Genomic DNA, 26,041 nt, shown 5'->3' on the forward strand with positions numbered 1-26,041 from the left:
GCGCCCACGGAGCGGGTCCGCCCGTCTCCTGCGCCCAGGGAGGAGGCGGGCAGCGCGCCGAACACCGGCAGCGCCGCGGGCAGCTACGGCGGTGACATCAGCCCGTTGGCCGGGAGCCCCCACGCCCTGTCAGCGGCGTCCTTTGGCGTGAGGCGGCTGTGAGCGGCGTGAGGGGCCGCCCGGCCGCGGCACCGGCCCGCGTGGGACGCCGAGCTGTGGTGTTCCCGCTGTCCCGACCGGAGAAATGGGTGCAACCGGGACAGCGGTGTTGCAAGTTTTGGGGTGGGTTTTTTTTCCTCACACTGGATTTTTTTCCGAGGATACCTGTCACTGACAGCGCGGGTTAAGGGCCGGGGGTGGGAGGCGGCTGTGCGCGTGCTGTGAGGTTAGAAAGGAAGGAGTGAAGCCCCGATCCCACAGGAGTTTCAAGTTCTGGGCCAACTTCCATAAGCTCGTCCATTGTAGGCGTCTTCAGCGCCAGGGTGTGCCGGGGGGCCGGGGACAGGGCAGAAACGGCCTCGGCCACTCTGGGGGGGGAAAACCGTCACAGCGCTCCCGTGTGCCTGCGGTGCTTCCGCGCGGGAAAGGTTTCCGCCGCCCCGCTGGGCTCCTCGGGCTCGAGGCTCGGACTAATAAAGCCGCGGGTGCCTCCGCCCCTGTTGCCCGGTGCTGTTTGTTTGAACCGGGGACAAGTGCGGCGCTCTGCGGCTCGGAGCCCAGGCCCAGGCCGAGGCCGCGCTGGGCTGTGGAAGCCGCCTCGGACGCGTCTGTGACAAGGGGATGTAGCGGCGTTCCCGGAGGCGCCCAGCCCGCGGCCTCGCCCGGGCTCTGCCCGCTCCTGGTTCAGGATCAGGTTTCCTGCGGCCGGGCCGGGGCGGGGCGCGGGTGAGGAAGGTGCCCGCGGCCCGGGGCGGGCTGCGCCGGGGCGGCCGCCTCCCCGTCCCCGCCTGCTGGGGCCGCGCCCGGGCCCCGCTGCCGCGACGCGGCCGTGGGCAGCGCCGGCGGCGGGAGGGGGCGCGTTCTTGCGCCACAAGCCGGTGGCCGGGGCCGCGGCTGCCGGCGGCAGAGCGGTGCGGCGGCGGGCAGGTGCGGCGGACCGGGACTGGGGCCCGAGCCGGCGGGTCCGTGCCTCCCCGCGCTGCTCTCCCGCCGTCAGCATGAAGGTCGAGTTTGCCCCCATCAACATTCCCCTAAAGAGGAGGTTCCAGACAGTCGCCGTGCTGCAATGGATCTTCTCCTTCCTCCTGCTGGGTAACAGCCTTACTCCTTCCTGCCCTTGCACCAGAGAGAAAAGGGAAAGAATCGGCTTTTTCCTTAACCAGCATCACCCGTGGGCATCGGTTGGTGTCGCCCAGTGGTTCCACGTGGGAGGAGAGGCAGCCGGCCTACAAGCGGCTCCCAGGCTATCCCCGGGCGGGCAAGAGCATCGCACTTCTGGGCTTGGGCCTTCTCTTCCCTGAAAGCTTTGGATGGCTTTTCTTTTTCTCTTTTTTTGGAGTCTATTTGTTTCTATGGGTTCTTTTCCAAATATGATCTTAAAAAGCTAGTGACCATGTATTCTCATTGAGATGCCCTCTAGGTTTCTGACAACTAACAACTTTTCATTGAACGTGAGCATAAAGGCTGGTGCATGACTAATGCTGTTTTCATTACTGATTTTGTAAAATAACTTTATATGCTGTAGTTCAATAAAATTCTCATTTAACTAGGTGATGAAAATTAATAAGGATTGACAGTGAACTGGCTTAAATGCAGTCACTTTTGTAAATTTATGAAAAATATCCTCACTTGCTTTAAGAAAGTATTCCTAACAATTTTACTTGGTAAACTTTTTCCACCTATTATTCTTCTGTAGTGAATTTTGCTAATATCGTAATAGACTCCTATCACTAAACATCTATTTACAGCAGCAAATCTTATTCTCTTGGGTAGCTATCTTGAAGTTGATAAAATGTGTCACTTGATAAGGTAAGCTAAGCCTTAACTCTCTGGGACCAGATCCATGGATTGTGTAAATTGGCAAGCGGTTGTTGAATAGTCTGTGTGGAACACAACTGTTCTGAGGTGTAGAGCGACTGATTACCTGTGCGTTACTGGAAATGGTGGAACGTCTATGCTTTAGGACTTACAAGGAGAAAAGAAACGTGTGCATATGTTCCTTGTATATCTTGCAAATACAGTATCATTCAGATGGTGGTCTGATGTCTTTCAGACAATTTTTTTTAGGTTGTTAGCCCACACATAAAAGATTTGGTTATGTGGGGGAAGCATGGAGGGTCTGAAGCACCTTCAAGATTTATCCTTGGCACTTGGCTGTTTTATGTTACCTCTAAATTATATGTGGTTGTACTATAAACAGTTCATGTTTTTGGCTACATTGTAAATAGCCTGTGCTTTTAATTTGCTGTTACTGAATTCATTCTTGGCATATCCCAGTATTCCATTCTAATGATAATGCAGTGGAAGTTCAGTGGCAGTGGAAGGAAACAATTTTTATCCTAGCCTGGTTGGTAGCAATGCTGCTGCAGAAAACCATGTTCTTCTGTGCTTACTAGAAGTGATCAGGCTGCAGAAAATCCACTCTTGCTGCAGATCAGTGGGAGAAGTAGGCAGCTGTCTTCTGCAGCTGGTGCTGCCTGGGAATAAACGTCAAGGAAAATCAACAAGGAAGTGGTTTTATGGCTGGTTACGTTGAACATAGTGAATGCCCATGATCATGAAAAACTTTGTTTGCAAGAATGCTCGATTTTTGGTGGACAAATTGATTCTAATAATATTAATCTGCTTGTGCTTTCATGGGGATGTTTATCTTTAGAGCTATCCAAGGTGACCTTGTCATTTTGTAGGTGTACCCTTTCAGTCATAGGACAGTTAGAGTGATCTGGCCAAAAAGTTTAACTTACCTCCAGGAAAATTCAGATGGCTGAATCCTAAATGACTTCAGTTAAGGTTTCAGGTTAGTTCCTGACATTCTGGATTGTCATTTGTCTGGATATCTGGATTTTTCAGCCTTTTTTTTGTCTGCTGAGCAGACAATGTATGGAAACATTGTTTGTTTGTAAGCTCTTGAATTCAAAAGTGACACTTCCAAATCCTGCAGGGGATGACCCAGTACAAGTGAAATACTGTGTGAATTCATCACATTGTAGGTTGGAGGGGTAGGTGTTCTTTGGGGGTTGGTATATGGCTGGAACTAGTTTATACTAAGCAAGATCTTCGGTAGATTCAGTCTTTCTTATGTAAAGATATCTGCATGTGAAAACATGACCATTTAACAACATATGATAACTAATGATTCATTGTATAGATATAGGGATTCTGTTTAGAGCAGTGAATAAATAGAGTACTGGCTTAGTTCCTAAAGTTGACCGTATAGGTATGTGGTGAGGTGCGTAAGTTTAGTAAAATGGACTGATAGGACTAACACATAAAGTAAGATAACTCTAAAAATTAGTGCCCTGAAAGACAAAAGCTGAATTGGGTAATGATATCCTTTAAATCTGGGAAGTGAGATGTGAAAACATGATTTGGCACACAGTAAGCCAAAAGGGGAACGTGAGTATTACACCTTAGAATCCACTATCCACTTGGATAGAAGACTCTGAAAATCAATCATTGGTTTTTATCTTTGTGACTGAGACCCTTAAGAGTAGCTGAATTTACTGTAAAAAGCACATTGTGTTGGTCTTTGCCCCTTGCTCTCCAGGCTTGCTTTGTTGTAATGCTGCATGGTTTTCTGAGACTGTGGAACTGATGATTGAAAATGTCCTCTTGCTTGTGTGACTAAAGACTACTCACAAGTTGGCCTGAAACACATGTATGCGGTAGTTGTTGAAGACCACTTGTAGAAAAAGTGAATCAGGCAACAAATACTGGATAAATAGCTGCAGTAGCATGGTACAAACAAGAAAGTTCTGCTTTGCGCAGCGTACTGGCTTGGGCTGGGTCTGCACTAGAGGTACATTGCTTCTGCTGTACAGTGTAGGCAGAGCAAACATGCCTCTGCCTCAAAAAAGCTGTACAGATGTGCACAGAATTTCATTACATACAAAAGGAACCTCTTTAAAATTCCGGGTGTAAGTTCTGTGCTTCCCTACTCTGTACTGCAAGCTGCCAAAGTTCGCCCTCAAACAGAAAAAGCAAGTTTTCATTGTAGCAGTGGTTCTTCTGTTGGTTATCCAGGGGCATGACACCAGAAGTAAAAATAGGTTCTGAAATTCTATGATCCGTATCTAAGAGCTTCTGGACTAGATGAGACAAATGCCCATCTAACAGTTTGCCACCATATGCCAGCTGAAACTGCTATATGGTTTGCTATCTTACATGCTCTAAGTGCAGCAGGCTAAAATAGTTTAGGTAAAGTTCCATGAAAAAGAAAAGTGTTTTAAATGTTCTTCCTTCTTTTAAAAGAGTGGTATCAGCCTGGCATCTAGAAAACTAAAGCTATGAAAACAGAAAAACAGGAAACGCTAAAATGATGCTGTTTCTTGCCATATTAAGCAGAAATCCAAAACAAGCTTCAGGCTGAAGCATAATTTCAAGTCATTAGTGTTTCACTGCTGAAACAGCAAATATATGAAGTTTTGCAATTTCAGAGTACCTACTTTGGAAAAAAAGCTGAAACAGACAATTTTGATAGATGTAGGTTTATGCCTGTAATTACTGTTATTAGAGGTTTGTCGGCTTGGCCAGGGGCTGACAGCCCTGGGGCAGGTCTGGCCCCATTCCAAGCTTGTGCAGCACCCACATCATGTCTGCCTCTGAAGCTGTGGGTTGATACCTGCTTGTGATCTCTCTGTCCCGTTGTCCAGCCCAACCCCAGGCAGAAAGTCACCTGGAGAAATGAAATTTCCAAGCCTGTAAGTGCTGCTGGACTGACTGGGGGTGAGAGCAAAGAGGTTACGTCACTCCCCTTTTTGTACCGTAGGTCTCATGGTACATATACACAAAAGAAATTGTCACCATCAATGAATGCAATGGATGTCCCTGGTGTTCAGCATGAAGTCTTTGTTTTTAAGCTTGAAACATTTTTCTTAAGAACTTTGACTGAATTAATTTTGCTGCAGTTAATAGTATGTCAGATATCCTCCTGTTAGGAACCAGTGTAGGTTTTCTGTTTCTTGCATGGTAATTGAGCAGCGATTTACTCTTGGTATGTAAGCGTGCTGCAGGGGTGAGCTGTGTGCCTCAGCACTGCACATCTGTGAGTGAGGTTCAGTTTGTATCAGGAGGTGATCAGTACCTAGGCAGGGGGTAGATCAAAGGGTTCATTTAAAGGCAAAACAATTTAAACAAAGAAAAATCAATGAGATTTGGTGTAAGTGCTGCTTTGCAGGTGCTCTAGCCTTTTGTTTTTCTTCCTCTCTAATGTACACAATCAAATAACAGCATTTTGGAGAAAACAAAGGTAGACGGTGAGTCCGTGAGTTTCTCGTCTGCCAACTTCTGTGCATGTGCTGTGAAAAGGGACAGTGGAATTTGAGCAGGCACAAAATCAAATGCAGAACCAAGTAATTTGGGAGGAGTGGTGGTGTCTTGGTCCAAGGCAATGAGAGATGGAAATGAGAGAGAGTTTAACCCTATGACAAGGATACCAGGGTTTTGTTTTGAGACAAGGTGGTGGTAGGGGAGAATGGTGCATCTTCTGTGGCTTACTTTCTAGGTCCAGCAGTGGCATGCTGGTCTTCTCCTTACTGGGGACGTAGGAAGGGACTGTTGTGCATGCACCCCTGTGTTTATTTGCAAAATACTTAATAATACAAAATCAGTACATAATAAAAGGTATACTTTAATATGCATGAAGCCACAAACCAATATGCTAAAGACATTAGTGTATATTAAAGTACATCCTGTTCTCTAGTGATTAAACTTCTGTGCATGTGGCATGTAGGATGAAGCACTCTGTTAATTGAACTTGGCTGGAGACAGTTTTGAGTTGTGGATCTGGCTTCCCCAAAAGAATAGAAATGATGAAACATTTGCCACAGGGTGAGATATTGCTGCTTGAATAATAAGTGACTTATGTGTTGAGAAAGCAGGTGTCAGTGTAATGTGCTAAAGCAAATAATCACCTTTTCCCTAAACATGTCATGGTGTTTCGTTATCTGGTGCTGATTTAATTCATCAGCTGTAGCTGGCTAACTAAAATGGTCTCATTCTTCCTCAAAGCCTTTTTAAAAAAACCCTCTCTTTTGATACTGAAGAAAACTCAGCTAAGCTCTATGAGCCTTTCCGAGCAAGCTGACTGGTGTTGCTACTTGTTTTCGTCAGTCTGTATTCATTTGTCCCGGAAGCTTATTGCTGGCCCATGGGTAGGGACCGATTTGTGATCACAGAGAATAACAGGGTACTTACTGATGCTTGACTGACTAGTATTTCTCGGAATGCTGCCTCTGTTATGTACATCTTAGGGAGGGAATTTAACCATACCTCTGTGTGTGTTTGTTTGCATCTCTCAAGAATAAGAAGAGAAAAAAGGCTGTGCTGCGTCAGGCCGGAGGCCCTGGCTTGGCAACCTGTATGTGAACATAACTGATAGTGGATGGCTGAGGAGAAATAGAAGAAACAAGAAATATGAAGACTAAATTTGGCATGCTGTCTTGGGATTTGGTAATTAGTAACTCAGGGATTTACTGTATCCAGACCACTCTATCTACAAGTCAGTAGTGCCTAATGCTCTGTATCTCTAGTTTATCAGTATTTGCCAATGGAAGGTCTGCTTGCTTGGGAACGGGAACCAAATTCCAGAGTAAACAAGCCTCCAAACCTTGGCATCTGAAGGTTTCTATTTGTTATCATAATAGTGTTGAAATACAGCTCCCTTGGTAGGAATGCTCAAATATCCTTGTGACTGGGGCTCCCAGTTGTGACCGATAAACTGACAAAGGACGTCTTCTACAGAAGACTGATACGTATGCAACAAATGCTGACCTCTTTACCACCTCAGTCCTGGAGATGGCTACCAAATTCCTGTGGACTTCAATAATTTTCCAGTGCAGTTAATTTAAATGAATTCCCAGCTTGTTCTTTGCTGGGAAGTCCACATCTGCCATGGATAAAAAGTGGCAGGAAGTTCCTGTGCTTCTGGTGGAAATCTGTGTATTGATGGAATTGAACAGACTAGTAGGCTCTAAACAAGATAGTACTGACATTATGACTCTGCTTTTTTAAAAAGAGACTTTCTATGTAAAAGCTTCAGAGCAGTACTCTGCAGAGGCATGAACTTGCTTACTGTTGCCTTGGCAGGTTGCCTCCTCTCACGCGTTGCCTGTTGTCTCAGGTCTTCCTTTGGTGGGACTGTTGGAGTCCATTTGCTGTATGTGTTATTTCATTTAAATTTCTGTCCATTTCTTTATGATTTATAAATAATTTAGAAAGTATTTCCATAAATTAAGGCTGATTTTAAAAATCTTTTTGCTTTTCCCCTAATGAAAGAATCCACTAAACAGGGAAAATAATTTTTTTTTAATGCCAAAATCAATGTATCAGTGGAACCTTGAGCGATAATAGAGAGGAGCAAATGTTCATTAGGAACGAAAACATCACTCTGCAATTCTCCTTGTGTGTTCCCTCCAATGTTCTGTTCCTCAGGCACCCAGCTCGGAGACATTGCTGCTCTGAAGACTAAAGGTGAGGAAAGGACTGTTCTGGTGTAGGTACCTCAGTGTGGTTGTTGAAGAATATGCCGTCTTGCATTTTTTTTCCCCCTGTGGCCTTAGATGTAAGAAATGAGCTTTTCACTTTGCTTTGTGTATTGGTATGCACATGTACTCTTAAAGCCCAGAGAAGTACAATAGTAAAAAATCACATCGCTACCTGTGTATTCACTAGAGTGCCAGTGGGATAACGATGTTCTGTTTATCACATCCTTTGTGGGATGAGGTTCAAATCACTGAATTCTGAAAGTCTCCAGCTCATTTCAGACATAGCAACACAATGTGTTTAGAGAAAGCTTTGCTAAGGCCATGTGGGAAACAGCAGGAACTGGCTCGTAGTTCAGACCTGTCTGAGTTGTCGAGTAGTCTGGAGGTCTCAGTGCGAGCTGCTTTGTATGGCTTTGTGGGGTGCTATGGGGAGCCTGTAGTGCTGGTTAGATTCAGACGAGAGCCCTGGCCACCTAGGATACATCTTCACTGGTCGGACGTGGTCTGACTGCTCTGAGAGTAATGTGGGGCTTTTATTCTAGTGGACAATCTTAGAATTGGTGGCCCTCGCAACAGATACTCTTCAAACATGGTTGACTCCTTAGTAACTGCAAATGCATTTGGAGCTTCCAGTTGCTGGGATCACCTGTATTTCCCCACCCAATGCGCTGTTTTCCTACTTCCTATCTCTGTGGTATTTAACTATTTTATGAATTTGGTGCCCACAGCTGCAAACTTAGAGTCTATTTAATGAGTGAAGCATCAGGTGTTCAAACACCATTGGGCAGGATGGCTGCCAGTGCTGCTAGCTAACGCTATACATAATACTTTTCATCCATTTCCTGCAGCCGATGAGTATCCACATGTTGTAAATGGGGAAATGGAGGAAAAGGGATGTAAAGTCTTGCCAATGTTGGCTGGCAAACTGGATGTTCAGAGTCCCACAGCAGTGATTTGTCTTTTAATCCATATTGTTTCCCTTTTTCCCCACTGTTCCCATACACCACAGAGATATCTTCAAAGCTTTAATTCAAGTTTAAGCAAAAAATTATGTTTACAGTGTACACTGGAACTACATCCAAGGAGGCATTGATATAATAAAGTGCCAAATTCCAAGTTATTCGCCTTTTGCCTGGAATTTGTTTATGAATTTAGGTAAAGTGGTTGCCATTTATTTACTCACTGTCTTCTCTGAAGGAGAAGACACTGGTTTTGTGTTTATAGGCTCGTTGGTTTTGAGTCATCAGTGTTTAACTCATCTTGCAGGCTGTTAATGCCTTGAAATAATAAGGAGGTATGGTAAAAGGAATTTGCTTTGCATGTCTCATTGCAAATGCAATAATAAATCGGCTTTGTCCTACAAGATGCTGAGCTTCCCTTAGGAATTGCTAACAGCATACTTATCTGCCCATACCTTACATGCACGCAGGAATGTGTTCTAGCTAAAGCAAAGCAGTGAGCTTGTTAATCTCATGCATGTTTGTCTGCATAGTATTAAATAGTGCTATCTGGCACTTACCACTGCTGATTTAATTAGCTCTCACAGCAAGGATGCTTTGATCCAAAGCACCTTTCAGCTATTTGGCTAGAAAACTGGTAGTAAAAAGCCATGTGGTTCTGCACCTAGCGAAAAGTCCTCCTGAAAGGAAGGGTAGGAAATATAAATACTTACCAATTTTTGCATAACAATTTGAAATTAATTGATTTATGGCAATTAAAAAAACTTCTCATACTTACTCAAACTTAGACTGTGAACCTTGGCATCCTGTCCAGATTAGCGTTCCTAGAAATTTCTATAGTTTCAGGATCTCTTCTTCAAAGAACAGGTAATGACTTTTCCTCAAAATATTTCTGTGCCCTATTTTGAAGTATTGCTGGTTTGGGATTCCCAGTGAGTTCTCCCTGCGGAGCAGTGGAGTTGAGTGTCATCTTTCACCTGTGTTACTCACCCCACATTAACAATGGTCCCTAGAACTCGTTGTTGCAGCTTTTGGGAGTTTTCCACATCAGCTTTGGAGGTCTGTGGGCCTCAGTTAGCTGTGGTATTTTTCTAGAGCTCTTACTGAGGTGCTTCTCTGTGCAAGACCAGGGTTGCCTGTTTAAGGAAGAAGCAATGAGCTTCTGTACTGATGGTACCGAAGAATGGAGTAGCCTTCAAAACAGTAGATTTGATCCTGCTTCTGGTTTTGTTTATGGTTGTTCCCGTCTCCCTTCCTTGGAGCAAATGCAATTCCTTATTTTTCTGCTCATTCCCTGCCAGAAATGGGAACGTTCATCCCGTTCTTACTCAATCTAACCAGCAGCTTTGCTTGCTCTGTCTGCTTCTGGATTCTGCAGTAGTTCTCAGTTACCCCATGACAGTATATCCATTTCTGCTCTGAAGGTACAGTCAAACTACGCATAAGGCCAAGTTGGCAGAAGTTCAGAAAAAAGTATTCAGGTTGGAGGAAACACAGAGTGCCCATAGGCCAAATTACGCTCTGAATTTCAGCAGCTCGAAACCTGCTTGGTATAGGGAATCTGCTGTGAGTTTTCGGTGCCAAAGTAATCTCTCTTGAATGAAGCTCATCTTAACTAGGATGAGTGGTTTTTACTGTTGGTCCATCTGATTATTTCAAATTTTTCAGTTCTAGTAATATTTACATTGTGTTAGCCAAACTATTGCCTGTTATTTTTTTACTCTATTTACTTACGTATTAGCTCAGTATGTTTCACTGGTGTAACTCCTTTTAGGACATAACAGGATGTTGCCCTCATGAAAGCCAGTCAATTGTGGGACATACAAAGTACTATTTCTGCTTTGTAAAATATCACAGAAAAATGCCTGTTTCAGACAACTCTGCCTGTTGAGACTTCCAGTGAGGACTGGGTCCTGTTTTGCTTGCCATTGTATAAAGATGTGATGCTAAAGCCCTGGCTCCCTTGCAAACCTGGAATTCAGCATCTGCTGAGTTACCCTGATCCATGAGCCTGATGCATTTTGTTCACAAGGCGTCGCAGCAAGCAGGCTGCTGCAGGGTCTGCTACAGGGCGGAGAGCAGCAGGTACTGCTGTACTGCGCTTCAGCTGACTCCGTCCATAGCTGCTTGAGTTGCTGCAAGAGTGCAAAATTCTGCAAGTCCTACAAAGGTAATGTTTCCATAGGGAGTTTCCCTGAATAATCGTTTCAGGGTTGAGCCCCAAAGTAACACATGGTGTTTAATCAAACAGCTTTTTTCTGGCTCTTTGAATTGTGTATAATATGCTTTGTATGTATTGTTATTGTAGTAGGGTGTTAGAATTCTTATTAACCTAGGTCTGAAAGTATCGGGACTTAAAACTACTGTTGTGTTCCCATAGCAGTGGTGAGCTTCCGCTTACAGTGACATGTTTAGAGGCTGAAATGGAACCTCTTAATGTTTTGGTCTTGTCTAATGCATCTCCTTGGCCAGTCACAGAGCCCTTTTCACCAGGAGTAGGTCTACCATCCCTATTTTATAGGTAGAGAAATAAGAAACAGAAAGGGAAAATGATTGCCTGACGTCACTCCCATTAGAAAAGAGATCTTGCTGTGGCTCCCTTTCCCCTCTTTTCTTCCCCAGCTCTCCTCCCTTCTCGCTCACTGGAGCATCACATCTTTGTTAGCTCTTGCTGTCTCCCTTTATTCTGTCTTAAGTAAACCAGATGCTCTCTATCAAACATTAGTGTTCACCATCACCATGGGGAGAAGACAAATGTGTTGGTCCTCATCTCATGCTTTTGTTTTATTAAAGTAAATTAAAATAATCTTAGACTTATTCGTCCAGTTGTGCAGTAGAGTAAGAAATACAGACTGAGGTGATACACCCTTATAGGTTGTTTCACCCTCAATGTAACAGCATTCACACAATAAGTTAAGCTCGATTTTGAGTAGTATCTATAATAAAAATACCAGGGCTGGGAATTCAGGGTCTTAAAGGAGACAAGCATGATTTATGCTTGCTGTGGTTTCCTTTTTTTGTCTCTTGTAGCGGAGTTTTGCTGTGGATTCTTTGTGATCTTGATCCTGGGCAACTTCTGGTTCCTTGCTGTTCTGTACCTGCTGTGGCTCTACCTTGACTGGGAAACGCCATGCACAGGGGGCAGACGGTCCCAGTGGGTCAGAAGCTGGACTGTTTGGAAGTACTTTAGGGAATACTTTCCCATTCATGTGAGTAAAATGTTTCTCTCAGAACTGTAAACATTGGAACAGAGACAGCTTGAATAGCCATGAGTGTGGACATGAGTGTGGACAAACGTCTAAGGCTCATCTTTGGTAAAATTCTAATACTTACTCCAGGGTGAACTTAACTTCTTTTTAAAAAATGGGAAGTCTGAGATTTAGTGACAAAAAGGGGTAGGGGCTGATTTTTTACTTGGACTGTTGGGTCACAAGATAGTGCCTCAGCACAGTAAATGCTAGACATGATATTTTGAGACACATCTGTTTAAACTTTGTTCAGCTGTAAAACGGGACAGTAGTTTAAAGTGCTCAGAAGGAAATGAATTGTCATTGGTTCTGTGTCCTGTCAATGTGCAATCTCCATACTTTTATTTTTGAGAATCCTTCTGAGGTAAGTATTATAATGTCCTCCACTGTCTCTATTTTTCAGCTCATAAAAACTGCAGATCTGAACCCAAATCACAACTACTTACTTGGCTTTCACCCTCATGGCGTCTTGGTAGCTGGGGCCTTTGGAAACTTTTGCACTGGTCCAAGTTTCAAAGATTTATTTCCTGGGCTTACTCCGTACCTTCATATCATGCCCATCTGGTTCGGCTGTCCCTTCTTCAGAGAATACATAATGAGCGCTGGTAGGTAAAAGCAGAATGTCTCAGCTGTTGCTCCATATTATAGCTTCTGCTTCAAATGTAGAGTCTGTTCCTGTACCTATAAATGGTAAGTAATTTCACTTCAGAAGGATCAGTGTTGGTGCTAAATTAAACCTCTGGTGTATGATGAACTGTTGTTGCTAAACAATTTGAAAGGTTTTATTAATAGTTTTATTAAACCATATCACTGAGCTTTTTTTTTTCTTTCTGAAAAAAAATAAAAAATGCTGGTTTTCCCTTGAATCATGAGACAGCAGTACTGAGTGCCAGTTATTTACAAGAAGAGAAGGGCATGTTAATTTATAACATTATTTAGTCATTGCACAGACAGCTGTAAAACAAATTGAGGATAATCTCTTACCTGAAAGGCTTAAAGTCCTACTCATTACAAATATCTTTCTAGTCAGACGTTAATTACCTGCTTCTGACTGAGGTCCCATATGGCAAATTTGTGTAATTTTAATGGGGATGTAAACTCTAAAGACAGGAACTTTTTTTTCTGTGTTCTGAGCAGCACTTATCATAAAGGGGTGATATTCCTGACTGGTGCTGCAGTAACAAAAGACAAAAATAACAAGCAACAAAATTTGGGGAACAGAAGAATGTATAATGAAATCAGGACTAGTGTTCCCCCCCCGTGGTTTAATACAGGAGTTATTTTATTTAAATTCATTAAACGAGAGCATTTGAGTAAATACGGTCTGGTGCCCAAGACTAGGTTTGGGAGACAGAGATCTAGCTCTTAATCCTGCAACACAGACGCTGTGATTTCAGATAAGCTATTCGGCTGCTCCATTCGTAGAAACATGCCTAGGATTTTGTTCACGTTAATATCAGAATTGCATATCCATATACATATATTTCAACATACCAGAGAATGCCCTTCCATGCAAATGTTATTTCTGAGGGGATTTTTTCAGGCTTGCAAAGTTAAGGGATTGGTAGTGGTGGAAGATGACAGTTTTAAACATTGCCTAGCCTGGAAATCAGCTTTGCATGTTTTTGGCATCTTGACCTGTAGGAACAAATATTTACCTGCTAGATGAGAAACTACTTGAGTTAAAAGCATGCTAAAGAATAGTCAGCATTGTAGCTTGTTTTTCACAGGTATGTAGCTGATAAACCAGAGGGGACCTTTGGTATAATACAGGTTATCAGTCAAATCATAAAACACTTGCAAAATCTTCCATGTACTGGAAGCCATGCTCCTAGCATATTGTTTGATCTTCCAGTCTTTTGCTCCCTGTCTCTGAAGCCTGCCAGGCTGCAGTTGTTGTCATTGGGAAGAGCAGTTGCAGCACTACTGAGCCGCTGCATGAGCGAGTGGGGAACAGTGCCCTGCATGCAGGCTGACATCTCTGGAGATGTCATATCTGGGAGATAAATGCGTCCTGGGGAAAGACAGTGGCTCTTGCTTTCTCTTCCAGAGAAAATGCATGCCGACTGGTGAATGAGCATCACTCATATTATTTGTGAGTCTCAGGTCAGCTTCATTTTTCAGAGTAACAGTGCCTGTGAAGGCATATATGGCAAATGGAAGTAGCTTTTTACTGAGGTCTGAACTTGTTCAGTAGCAAGCTATTCCTCTTGGTGGCCAGCTCTCAAAACTAGATCACAACCACCTTCCCTTTCTTGTGAGATTTTCATAATCCACATTGTAATGTCCCTAATAGGGGGGGAAAAAAAAAGCTTTGATACTAGCCCTGTAAAAAACAACAATGCAAACTAGACTTCATCTCTAGATTGTAATTTAGACTATATTAATTCAACACAATGTAATTAAACATGTAATTAACATCATTGAATGTGGCTTCTGGGTAAATGGTACCACTATGAGCCTTTGAAGTAAAACTTACAGCACAAAGGAACTCTGGAGGGGTTAGATTCATATTTGTTAGGGGATTTTTCGAAGCGCCAATTTCAGAGCAAGGTCTCAGTCAATGTTAAATGCTCATACAGCAGTGTGCCTCTGATTAGAAGTATCAGGATCAGCAGGAGTACCAGGAAAGCTTCATATATTCTGCTTACTAGAGCATGAGTTGATGCAGTCATTGGGAATGGCACATGTGAGCCTTTTCTGCTTCTTCTCATGCTGTCGTGCTATTGTCTTAGATGGAACTGCTGCTTTATAGCTTTGAAAAGAATGAAGGTGATCAGCTCGGCACTACAGATCTGTGTTTGAGTTCACAAGTCCTGTATTCATTCTGTTAAACCCTCTGTGCCTGTGTTTATATGCACCTGCTCTATGGCTCTAGCTGCTGCCTCTCAACTCTTCTGTTCTTGGGCACAGAATCTCTGAGGGGGAGTTAAGTTGGCAGAAGAGCACACTCTTCTGTGAAGGTCTCAAAACTCCTGTGATAGGCAAACAGCATTTAGCTTATCAGCTAAATGAAATCAGAGAACTTACCTAAGACCATATCTATTGCAGAGTGAGGGGGTTGAACCCAAATCTTTGAACCCTGTCCTGTGCTGTAATCATTTTGAAACATCATTTAGGTATTTAAAAATATCTCTTAAATTCTGCTGTACTTGTCCATGAAGATCTAGCAGTCACTCTTAAAATGTTTGCTCCTGAAGGAATGGTTTCTGCATCCAAGGAGAGTGTCTCATACGTGCTGAATAACGAAGGAGGCGGCCATGCATCTGTCATCGTGATCGGAGGAGCAGAAGAATCTCTGAATGCACACCCTGGAAGTTTAACTTTGAACATCCTCAAGAGGAAGGGCTTTATTAAAATGGCCTTAAAACATGGGTAGGTTTCCCATCGGGGCTGCTGTAGTAAGCATGCTTTGAATACAGATCGATTCTTAAATATAGTTCATATTATATATAGTAAGCTCATATAATGAAAACTTGAAAGAATTACTTGTCTAAGAACGTGCAGATGTCTGGCATAGGAGCCAGTCTGTCCACCTAGATCCAATCTGGGAGTGTTGAAAACTCCCTTTGACTTTCATAATTTGTAAGCAGTAGGTGTTATTAGCATATCTTGGTGTTTTGTTTCAGTTGGTTTTTGCACTAGCAAAGAGTAAGACTTATGAAACAATATTAGTAAACCTTGGCTGTTATTGCTGAGTGGAGCAGGCATTCTGTTTTCTGTTCTGTAAATTGAAGTTATATTAAGATAGGATTTTCTTGTCGTTTCAAGCAAACAAAAAAAATATTAGAAAGCTAGGCCCAGTTTTATTAAATCACTGAAAATTGTGGTCCAGGAAGATATGTTTTCACCTTTACTGTAAATACTTTATTTTGAAGATTGTTATTTGCAAAAGTAAGTTTCTGGGAATTTTTGGTGGAAGTCTGAAGAAAAACTAGTTTACTTCTTACTGTCAAACAGCCATCAGCGTGTAACTAAACAGAGATGGTATTAATGTATTTTGAGTGATTTACACAGTATAAGCTATTGTGTTTGTGCTGGACTGGTCTAGATAGATGTCTTGTATGCTGGAAATATTGGAACCAATGACTTGATCCTGCTAAGCTTTCTGAACAGCTCCCAGGGTTATATGTTGACATGCAAAGCAATGAGAAAAAAATACTAGTCTTGCGAAATCTGTAACAGTTTTTTAAGCTATTAACTGGAAAAAAGGTGGTCTCTGAGAAGAGCTCTCTGTTTTCACACAGGATGCAAGGTCCATTTTTTCTATAAACTATTCTGTGTCAAAATATTCCAAGAGGGTTGGAATATCACTAGAAGTCTCATAAAGGACCTGTTCTCTGATAGAAAGTAACATTTTAGTCTAATTTGTACCCAGAAACAACACTCGTGTATTTAAATTAGGATTTTAGTGCCTAAATGAGTCTTTACTCAGTTTCTGCTCAACTGCTGATTAATCCGGTGGGATCTTAAACATGATCAGTAGCTTTTACTTTTTAACCATAAAGTTTAGAAGAATATTTAGGTGCCTTTTTTTTTTTTGAGCATATCCATAAATGTCTGATCTGTCAGATCACAAAGGTCAGTGTTTCTCTCTCATCTAAACTGATCTGGATTGAGAAACTAGATACACCTGTGCCTCTCATGACCTTGATTTCAGAAGCATCCCCAACACCCAAGAACAAGATCAGGACACTTACAAAACACAGGGATGGCCACTTCTTTTCTTATGAAGTGTGGTGGTTTTTTTTTCAAATGATGGTCCTCCTCTTTCTTAAAGAGGTTTAGTTTGTCTGGAGCACTCCACTGGGGTGATGACGCCTGTCTCTACCCGAGTGACTTGAAACCTACACCTCACACATGGTCATCTTAACCACCAGGCTACAAGTCATTCTGGATCTGAGCACTGGCAATAAAAACAGCTTCTGTTTGAAGCGTAGGAATCCTAACTTCATTTCTATAGAGAAGGGCTGTGGGACAGTAGAACTGTGTGACTCTAGCTGTTACAGCTTTTGCAGCGCTGTTGGCAGTCCTGACCTCTTGTCCGAAGACTCTGCATCCAGTACTTGCTTCTGGTTTTAACATTTTGTTTCTAACGGTTAACAAAATGTGAAACAAGCTTCCAACTCACATGGAAATGAAAGGGTGAGGGAGGCTTGCAGGAGGCGGATGAGAAGAACCACCTGCCATCAGTGCCTGCCTGTGTTTCTAGTGCTTGTGATCTGTAGCACCAAATACCAAGAGAGGAAGAGGCAATGCAGAGACCAGGGGCAATGTGGAGACCTGTACTCTCTGGCCCTGGCTCCTGTACTGCCAGCATAGAGAAGCTGTGGTTCCTCAGCTAGGAACTTGTCAAATGTGGTCTGAATATGTCAGCAAAAGTCCTGCACTTCTGGAAAAGACATTGTGGTCCGAGGTAGTACAGATACCTGATATGAAGTGAAGAAATCCTAAAGACATGAAACAAATGATGAATCAGCTAACTTATCTTTAGTTTCACAATCATAAGTTACTTATTTCTCTGTCTCAACCTCCTACATAGCATCTTGCAAAAGCCTTTACCAGGTTAAAACAAATCCCACAGTCTCGAGGTGCTATTGCACCACAAGATGTTCCTGTTTGTCTTAGTGTTGTAGTAAAAAGTGGAGTATTTACACAGCCGCAGTATGTACCAGGCTTTCCGATATTTCTTTTACAGGTAGCTGGGTGATACATGATCTATTTGGGAAAGAACCTTTGAGCAGACACCAGTCACAACAGTGAGTGGGAATGATAGTCTTTGGGGGTCCTCAGGCTTGAGATGCTGTAGAAGCAGTTGTTTTTTCCATATAGGTGGGTTTTGATTGTCCATAGTACTTTCCAGCCAGGTCTGTCCTCAGTGCAACCTCCTCAGGTGTTCAGAGCTCTGCAGTAATTCACCCTGACAATATTATAGCAATGCTGCTATTTTACAATAAGGTTTTTCTCAAAGATACTGTGGGCTGAATGGAGCTAAGTTACAGAAGCTAGGACTTAAGTAAAGCAAATAAAACACCTCTGTATCCTTCAGAGACTGCTTAGGATTACCCTGCTCTTTTTTTCTTTAAACTGTGTGGAATACTATTCAATGAAACTAAGCATTAATCAAAAAGCATACTGTAGTCAGGGTTTTAAATGTAGTGGTGTTTTTGCATGTTGGCGACAACTGCACTGATTCCATCAGCTTAAGTAGTTTGTCCAGGAGCTAGTCAGTGCCTTTCCTCCCAAGCCAATTCATGAACTGAATGAGAATTCATTAGGCTGTGAAGGAGCCAAAGTGAGTTAGCATAATTTCTGTGGGTAGGATTTGACCTCTCGTAATAATGGATTAAGGCTAATGTTTTCGAAGAAGTCTGGAGGAAGCAGGATTTCACTGGGAATTGAACAGCAGGGGAATTTGGCATTGCACTCATGTCTGTCAGGATGTCTGGTTTTTATCACGTTTTTTGTGCTGAAATAGAGTGCGTGCATTACTCCGGTCAAAAGGCAGAGGAAAGCGAAGATCTGGTTTTGATGCCAACCAGCTGGGAGCATTATAAGGTTAGCAATGAGGCTTCTTTGCTTGCCAGGGAAGAAAATGCAGTGAAACAAGGGTGGACTTGCTTAAATAGTGGTGGATAAGATCATAATCATGATATATACAATTACTCATTTTTATGATTATGAACAGTCAAAAAAAGTTGTGATGGGTAGCAACCAGCTAAATACTGCCCAAAAGCTAGTTGCTAGTTATATGCCAATCACTTTTTTTTTTAAACCCAAAGCAGCTGCATATCAGAAGAGTTGAATGCCTGTTGCTGATGAAGTCTACAGCTGCTGAAGCTTTCTGTGCTGGTTATTGTGAAACCATTTCCACGCTGCTGATGTGAGCTGCAGTGCAAGTGCAGGCTGTTGTGGGATTCTCAGTGTGTTCATTGTTTTACAGGGCTCATCTGGTCCCAGTGTTTTCCTTTGGTGAAAATGAACTATTCAAGCAAGTTGCAAACCCCAAAGGTTCATGGCTCAGAAATGTACAGGAGAAGTTGCAAAAGATAATGGGCTTTGCTTTACCTCTGTTTCATGCTAGAGGAGTATTTCAATACAGTTTTGGCTTAATACCTTACAGGCAGCCTATTCATACTGTTGGTAAGTTCTCTGTGCCTTCTCTAATGCATGCATGCTACTAGTATCTGTGTAAATTTATACATCTGTTCTAACAGAAACAATTGGTTACTGTGCATCTAAAGCAAGTATGTGAGGTTTAAAATAAATATTTGCCTTTTTTTTTTTTAATTCCTGTCCTCCCCCAATTAAAAGAGGGGATTCTTTTCTCCCTTTCCCCCTTCTGTCCCAGGTCAAATCTTATTCTTCATTCTAAGTTATTCACAAGCTTCTATCCTCAGCAATGCTCAAGGAAACCCAAGGGGTTGTCCAGTCTATACCAGAGAGCTGCCACAGCTCTGCAGCTGTTGCTGTGGATTCTGGATGCTGCAGTTATTTTGTAAGGTGCCCAGCACCTTCATTTCTTAGCCCTGCACAGAAGCAGCAGTTGGGCGTTTCAGCTGATGCACGGCCACCGCAGCGGTGCTCCAGAGCAAGGCTGCTGGAAGGAGCTGGTGTAGTCCTGACCCCGTGCTCATCTGGACAGGGTAGAGGTGGAGGAGGGAGGGGACAGGGCACCTTGTGGCAGCTCTGCCGCAGCCCTTCAGCAGGCTGCTGCTTAGATGGCGTTTCAGTTCCCTAGTGTGTTTCCTTTCCTTTTGTTCTTTTTTTTTTTTTTTCCCCATGGAAAGATCTGTTCATGTTTAATTGAGAGTATGCATGCCATGTCAACAGGCAGTTTGGAAGAGTGTTTTCCCCAAAAAGCTTTCATCCCTGGTCATCTACTCTCACTGGAGTGTAGGGCTGAATGTCTCTTGATTTTTAATGGCTTTAACTAGGGCTATTGACAGCCATTTTAAAGAAGAGTTGTGCTGGCATCATGTGAAGGCAATAGCTGTCTGTCTGTATTTTGTACAAATAATTTTTAGCCAGATTCTGAGTTGAGTGAACTAATGAAGCCTATTTCTACAGAAAAGTAAATCAAGCTTTTCTGGTATTCCACAAGGGACATTTAAGACAGCCCTCCCTTTAACAGAGGGATGATTTGATTTTAGCATGGATCAAATAAAAATGTTTAAGACAAAAATGTAGCTCTTTCTATGTTAAATTTCATGCAGCTCTGTATCTTATCAGTGAATATAGTTAAATGTTTTGGAAAAGATTTAATTTTTAAAGCCCATATTGTGCACAGGCAGGCTAAAAATGTCATTTATTTTAAAGCCAAAAAGTTTTCAAAGCATTGGAATGAGAGCAACGTATTTTCTGCAGTTTTTCCTTGGGCTGATGACATCGAGACTGTTCTGAAGCTTAACATGTCTTTTACTTTGTGGCAAATATTCATAATTGTAATTACAAGGACAGAGGTGGTCCATGGCTAAAGCACAGGTGTGCTTCAAATCAGCAGTCTTGCAACAGAATTTGTTGCATGATCTCAAGAAATCCTTTACCTTTGGTGTCTCTTGTTTCCTCATGTTTGAAAACTATCACCAATGTCCGTGCATTCTTGGGGAGGAGGGTGCTCGGCATGGCTCAACACGGCTTTGAAAGTGTTAGCTCAGCTCCTGAAAGCTGCAGGGTCACGTTGAGCTCCACCCAAGCCGGTTAGCCGTGTCGACAACATGGCTGGGTATAGGTGAGTTTCCTCCCGGTTCAGAAGTCATGGTTCCTAAAGCAAGGAGATGCTATTCAGCAAAACCAAGGTCTGTGAAGTCTGAGCGTTTTGGGCTTGATGAGTGAAGTAGTTTTGTTTTTCCTGAAAATTATTGCTGCTTTTCAGAAATAGAATCAGCTCTAATTACCAAATTAAGCAGGTTGCTTAAAGCTGCACAGAAAATTGGAGAGATGAGTGTCGTTTCCAATTCCACAAGAAATCTCCACTCTTTGGAGAAGAGGCTGCTGCAGAAGGGCTTACGGGTTTTTTGGTGTTTCCAGTCATGCTTCTGGAGATCCTGTATTGAATGTATGTTGGTTTCACGCCCCCTAAGGTATTGCTTAATCCAGGGCTGGGTTCCCACCCCTAGCCACGTAAAGTCTGAATTTCAGCACTGTGTAGAGCCTGAGAGCTGTTGGCAGCTGAAGCTGCAGCAGGAAAACTCAGAATCAGCCCCTTTGTGGTTCTGGCTAGACTTCCCTTCCCATTAGTCAGCACCATCCAATTTGAAGTGGCAACATCTGTTGAAAGGGATTTTCAGGTGCCTTTGTAAAAGCTCCTGGGGGGTGGTTTTAACTCTGCTTTTTGACAGACTTCCTCTGTCATCTTGGTCAGGTCTATTAAGCTCTCAGTGCCTCCAGTGCAAGAACAGCTGTCAAAATCTGTAGCGACTGAACAACACAAGGAAGACTGAGGTCATGGGAAGCTTCTCGTAGCATATCACAGGCTTTTAAGCCATAGCTTTTTGCGGAGGAGGAGGGTGCCCTCTGGACTTCTGTGGAGTTACCTCCCATGCTCCCTGTTGCTCTCGCTCTGACAGAGCAGGTAGCAGGCTTTGCGCAGTGCCTGGAGAACGTTACACTTGGAATGATATTTGGGGGCAATGGATGGTTTAGACACACCTTACAGGGTTTTGGGTGTCTTACGTGCTACCATTCCCTAGGCTGAGGTAGCCAAGAACATTTTTGGTGCTGGTGCAATGATACCCATTTTGAATAAATCGGAAGATACCAGTATTTCCTTCAGTCCTGGTCATGCGGCTGTGTGGTTGAGGGCACCACTGTCATCTTAGGCATGTCCCTCACATTGGATACCTTTAGTATTCAGATCAGAACAGAAGACGGTGAGAAGGTACATTTTTTTAAATGCTATTTTGGACTTGTGGAGTACTACCCCGATGGCAAGACAGCACATAGCCCATGGGATTGTATGTTGAAGTGTGAACTGCTCCTTCAAGTTAGAGATTAACCCCCTTCTCATTTGCTCTTTTGCTGCCAAACTGAAATTACGGGGTTTTTAAATTCATTTTATCGGAACTTGAGCAAAAGGAAGTGGAGAACCAGACCCAGGGCTCAGGTTTGTGAAAGGCAGGATCAGGCCCCAGCGCAAGAGTATTGTGCTGTGATTCTGCCACCTCGCTGGGAGCCGTGGTGGAGCTGTTAGAGGAGGGAGAGCAGTTCTACTTAAAAAGAGATGTCAGTGAAGCTAATGCTGCTGTTGTGTTTGATTTACAGTGGGAAGCCCCATCCCTGTAAAACGGAACTTGAACCCCACCACTGAAGAGATTGAACAGCTCCATGCATTGTATCTACAGAAACTAAGAAAATTATTTGAAGATCATAAAAGAAATTATGGGATCCCTGAGCATAAATCTCTCATCTTCGAGTAGCAAATTACAAATTGTAATTCCAAATCTCATGGGAAAAAAAAGTGTATGCTGAAAGATGTGTTTCTTGCAATCTGTATTTTGCAATCTGTAATTACCCTTGTGTAAGGAATAATTTTAAGAAGAGATTATTAGATTTACTGATTTTTATCTTCTCTTGGGGAAAAAAAAAAATTCCTTAGGGTGTGACCCTCGAAGCCAGTGCTGTTTTGAGTTGTCCTTTTAGGTTCATCTGTACCAAAAATGCTAGTGAGAGCCTCCACACAGATGTTCTTACCACTATGGTACCTAACCATAGCTTGAGCAGAGGAAATTGCCCCAGCATGAGCTCGTGAGCAGGAAAAGTATAAACCTGAGAAGTCTTCAATTAGCAGTTGAGGGACTTACCAGCATGTATCAAACATGACATCAGGTTGTTCTCGGAATATCAGAAAGCCCTGCTGCTCCTACATGGAAATGAAGGTGTGTGTTTTCAGCAGATGGCTATTATAAGCCATTTACATGTGAATTTAAGAATAAATAGGAGCTTTCTGCCCTGAATAGGATATTGGCAAAAGTGGTTTGTCCAAGTTACGGAGCAGAGCAAACCCTCTGTTTGGAGAACAGTGTTTTGTTGAGTTTTCTGTGTGCGTGTATGTGCTGGGTGATGGGAAGCACTGAATGATGTGACTTTTTTGGACAAGCTGTGCTTTGGATCATCAGTTTGGAAGATGAAGCAGCTTTGTTTGGTAGTTCCAGCCTCAGAGGAGATGGCAGGCACAGGACAGGAGAAGTGTACCGAGGAAGCTAGTGGGGGAATCATGTGAACTTTGAATATGTGCAAATTGGAAATGATCATATGCCAAGCACGTCCAGAGAAGGAAGGGGAGCCCGGTTTGTTCAGTCTAGTTCTGAAACTTCACCAAGGAAAGCATACTTGATATATCCCTTTTTCTTCACCACTGATAGATGTGGAAAGCTGTGCTGCGGTGTGACACAGCTGTAATTGCCAAGGTAGTGTGAGCACAGCTCTAGGGTGCAGCAGGTTAAGAGAATGCTTTGTATACAAATCAGGTGCCTAAACTTGAGAGAAGGTTTATCCTAAATGTGGATATCCATTTAAGAAAAGAAAAAAAAATCTTAGCCACTCTTTTTCAGTTAAAATGCCTAGGTCTTGGAGATGATGGTGTGTGTGAAGAGAATTATAGTATATTATTGATTTTATTTTTTTTTTTTGAGATGAACCCTTGTATTTGTAAATAATTCTTTCTGCACGTGGACTTTGCAGATCTGGTTTTATTGAAGTGTTTGGTTTGCTTCAAGCAGTTTTGGTGCCTGAATGTTACATCATTTAGGTGCTCTGACAGGACATGCATAGGCTTGTCAGGCAGCTTGGGGCATCTGCAGCTGGGTCAGTTCAGCACTGGGGTGCTCCAGGAATAGCAGCACTGGCTCCACAAAGGCACTGGACACATTGTGTGCTTGCTGGGCTGGAGTCTCCTTAGAAGAAACCCAGTTAGGACTTTGGAAAGAAAAGATCTTAGCAAGATGAAGGTGTGTAAAGAAAAGAGTGTAAATATCTCTACTCCTACAGAGTGAACTCCTAATGAATCAAAGCCCCAAAGCCAAATAAATATTTGCCAGACAGAGTGGATGTATGTTGATCTGATGTGCTCCAAAAAAACCTGCAGCAGGTTGGTTTCCTTAGGACGGCTGTTCCTTCTACTGCCTACCTGTCATTCAGATGTGACCAGCACTGGGCCAGTGAATCCTGCTCTTGCTTTCTCTAAGACAACAGATGTCTTTCTGGGAGCCAGGGCTGGAATTCGCTATGCCTGAAGAAGTAGTCCCCTCTTCCCTGACAGACTGCTGTCAGTGTGCCCGCAATTCACCTCTACTCTACTTGCACTTTCTTGGCGCCATGTGTGCTTGCCTTCCCTTCCCATGCTTTTGCTGCCTGATGATCACTGTGGTGTAGGCATCTTATTACTTCCTCACTCTCTGTCCATCTTTCCCCAGGTTAAGATCTCTGAAGGACTATGTATGCATAGAAAATATTGAGTGGTGGCTTATCGTTCAGCAGAAATGGGTTTTAGGAGCAGGGCTTGCGAAGAGGAAGCACTGTGACTGTGCATGTTTAACAAGAGCTTAGGATCAGGATTCTTTCAGTTCTTGAAAGGGCATGTGTCTAGGGAGGTCAAACACGACAGGTTTGATACCTGGGAAGAGATCTCTAGGGTCCCAAGGACTGTAGTAAGTGATGAGCCCTAAGTAGTCATTTTTGCTTAGCCAGCTGTGTGAAATTTCCTTTGGATTTGTTTTTTTCCTGCCTGCCCTTATGAGTAGGGCTGATTATTCATGAAAGAAGAATTTGGAGTCTGTGTCAGAGACATGTTCCTAGATCATCTGCTCTAATGAGATATTTCCTCTCGTTCTCAGTCTGCTCTTTTCCCATTACCTTAATGATATAGAAGTTCAGGATGTAAATTTAAAAGCATTAGCGTTGGGTTCAGGATGGGAAGAAACAATGGAATGTTGTTGATCAAATTAGCCAAAACTTCTAGGGAGTATGCGGATACTGATTTTTGGGGTAGTATCTGGTCCAGAGGGTACGCTACAAACAGGCCTACCTCTGAATTCCATGAGAAAATTATTTGTGGGCTCTGAATACCATCCATAACTGGCACAGTTAGAACAACTGGGGATTGTGTTACTCTGGCTACTGAAATTCTCACTGCTTTGTAACACAGGAAGATGGAGAAAAAAAGAAAACAAAATCTCCAATATAAATATATATAAAAATATATATTGTTGCTCAATAACTGCTGCATATTGCTTATGATGGTCCTTCCAAACTACCTTTTATTAACAAATTGTCTAGTGTATCTAGGACTATTTTAAAATAGGATATCAGTCTCCAAACCTGATAGGCATGGTGTCATCTAAAATATTTACCTCTGTGTTAGCATGTGGATTTGTAAAACAGCCCTGCAATACTGAGCCTAAAGGCGAGAGCCCTGGAAGCTTGTAGACCTGTTGTGGCTAGTGCGGGCACTGGTCCTACCGTTGCTGCAGCCACGAGGAGGCTTCCCATGTTCGTTAGAGTTAGTGTCAATGCAGTCTTCAGTTGCAGTTCATGCTTGACAAAGCAAGAGCAAGCAGCTAGTAGGAATGGTGACACCCCCTCTTCCCCAGCTGTGGTTAGAAGAATCAGGTAGTGCTCAGATTTCTGGTGGGATGTCCACGCTTAGGGGGGCCTGCTTCGTGGTGTGTTTCTCTTTGTGCCTTTTAATGACACGGGTAATCCCAGGGAAGCTAGTCATCCATCAACAAGATAGATACTCTGCCCCGATACCCTGCAAACACTGCCTCCCCAGTGTGCTCAAGCTGACGGTGCCTTCCTGTTTCCTTGTGCGTTCACATCTCTGCCAAATTTCGTTTACAGAAAGTCAATCCTCAAGAATTTTTACTTTGTGAACTACAAAGCATATTTTACACTTTCTAACTTTTTATGATACCTGTAAAAGATGAATGTCAGTTGTTTCAATGATAGCTGCGGCAAGGAGGTGTGAGATAATAAAGGTTTGTACCAAAGTGTGCTTGTGTTGATTGGAGTTCAAATATGCATCATCGCTGTTGGGTAAGGGCTTCATCCCTCGGACCTTAGGAGCCTGACTGAGCTCAAGAGGTCCTGTTAGACTTGCTATAAGGCCATGGTCATAACATGCTGGGAAATCGGGGGGCAGGGAAGATGGACTGATCGCTCGCTGCAGTGTCCTGAGGCATCACCTGAAGCC

The 26,041-nt window shown here is 43.0% G+C and overlaps 1 protein-coding gene across 1 annotated transcript; it reads left to right on the forward strand.

Annotated features, from left to right (window-relative positions):
• The first annotated feature begins 1,157 nt into the window (after positions 1 to 1,157).
• On the forward strand, positions 1,158 to 25,838 carry MOGAT1 (monoacylglycerol O-acyltransferase 1). Its single transcript, XM_009820308.2, has 6 exons — positions 1,158 to 1,251; positions 11,633 to 11,811; positions 12,254 to 12,455; positions 15,051 to 15,225; positions 18,794 to 18,993; positions 22,114 to 25,838. The coding sequence occupies exons 1-6, from the start codon at positions 1,158 to 1,160 to the stop codon at positions 22,266 to 22,268; spliced, it is 1,005 nt and encodes a 334-aa protein (XP_009818610.1). The 3' UTR covers positions 22,269 to 25,838.
• Positions 25,839 to 26,041: the final 203 nt, after the last annotated feature.

The sequence above is a fragment of the Gavia stellata genome, chromosome 11 (assembly GCF_030936135.1).
Source record: "Gavia stellata isolate bGavSte3 chromosome 11, bGavSte3.hap2, whole genome shotgun sequence".
Classification (NCBI taxonomy): Eukaryota; Metazoa; Chordata; class Aves; order Gaviiformes; family Gaviidae; genus Gavia; species Gavia stellata.

Excerpts from the sequence above, each read along its gene's own strand:
- MOGAT1 (XM_009820308.2), top strand. The coding sequence starts at position 1,158 with ATGAAGGTCGAGTTTGCCCCCATCAACATTCCCCTAAAGAGGAGGTTC. Across the intron at positions 11,812-12,253 it reads GGGAATACTTTCCCATTCAT|CTCATAAAAACTGCAGATCT; the intron begins GTGAGTAAAATG and ends TCTATTTTTCAG. Across the intron at positions 12,456-15,050 it reads AGAATACATAATGAGCGCTG|GAATGGTTTCTGCATCCAAG; the intron begins GTAGGTAAAAGC and ends TTGCTCCTGAAG.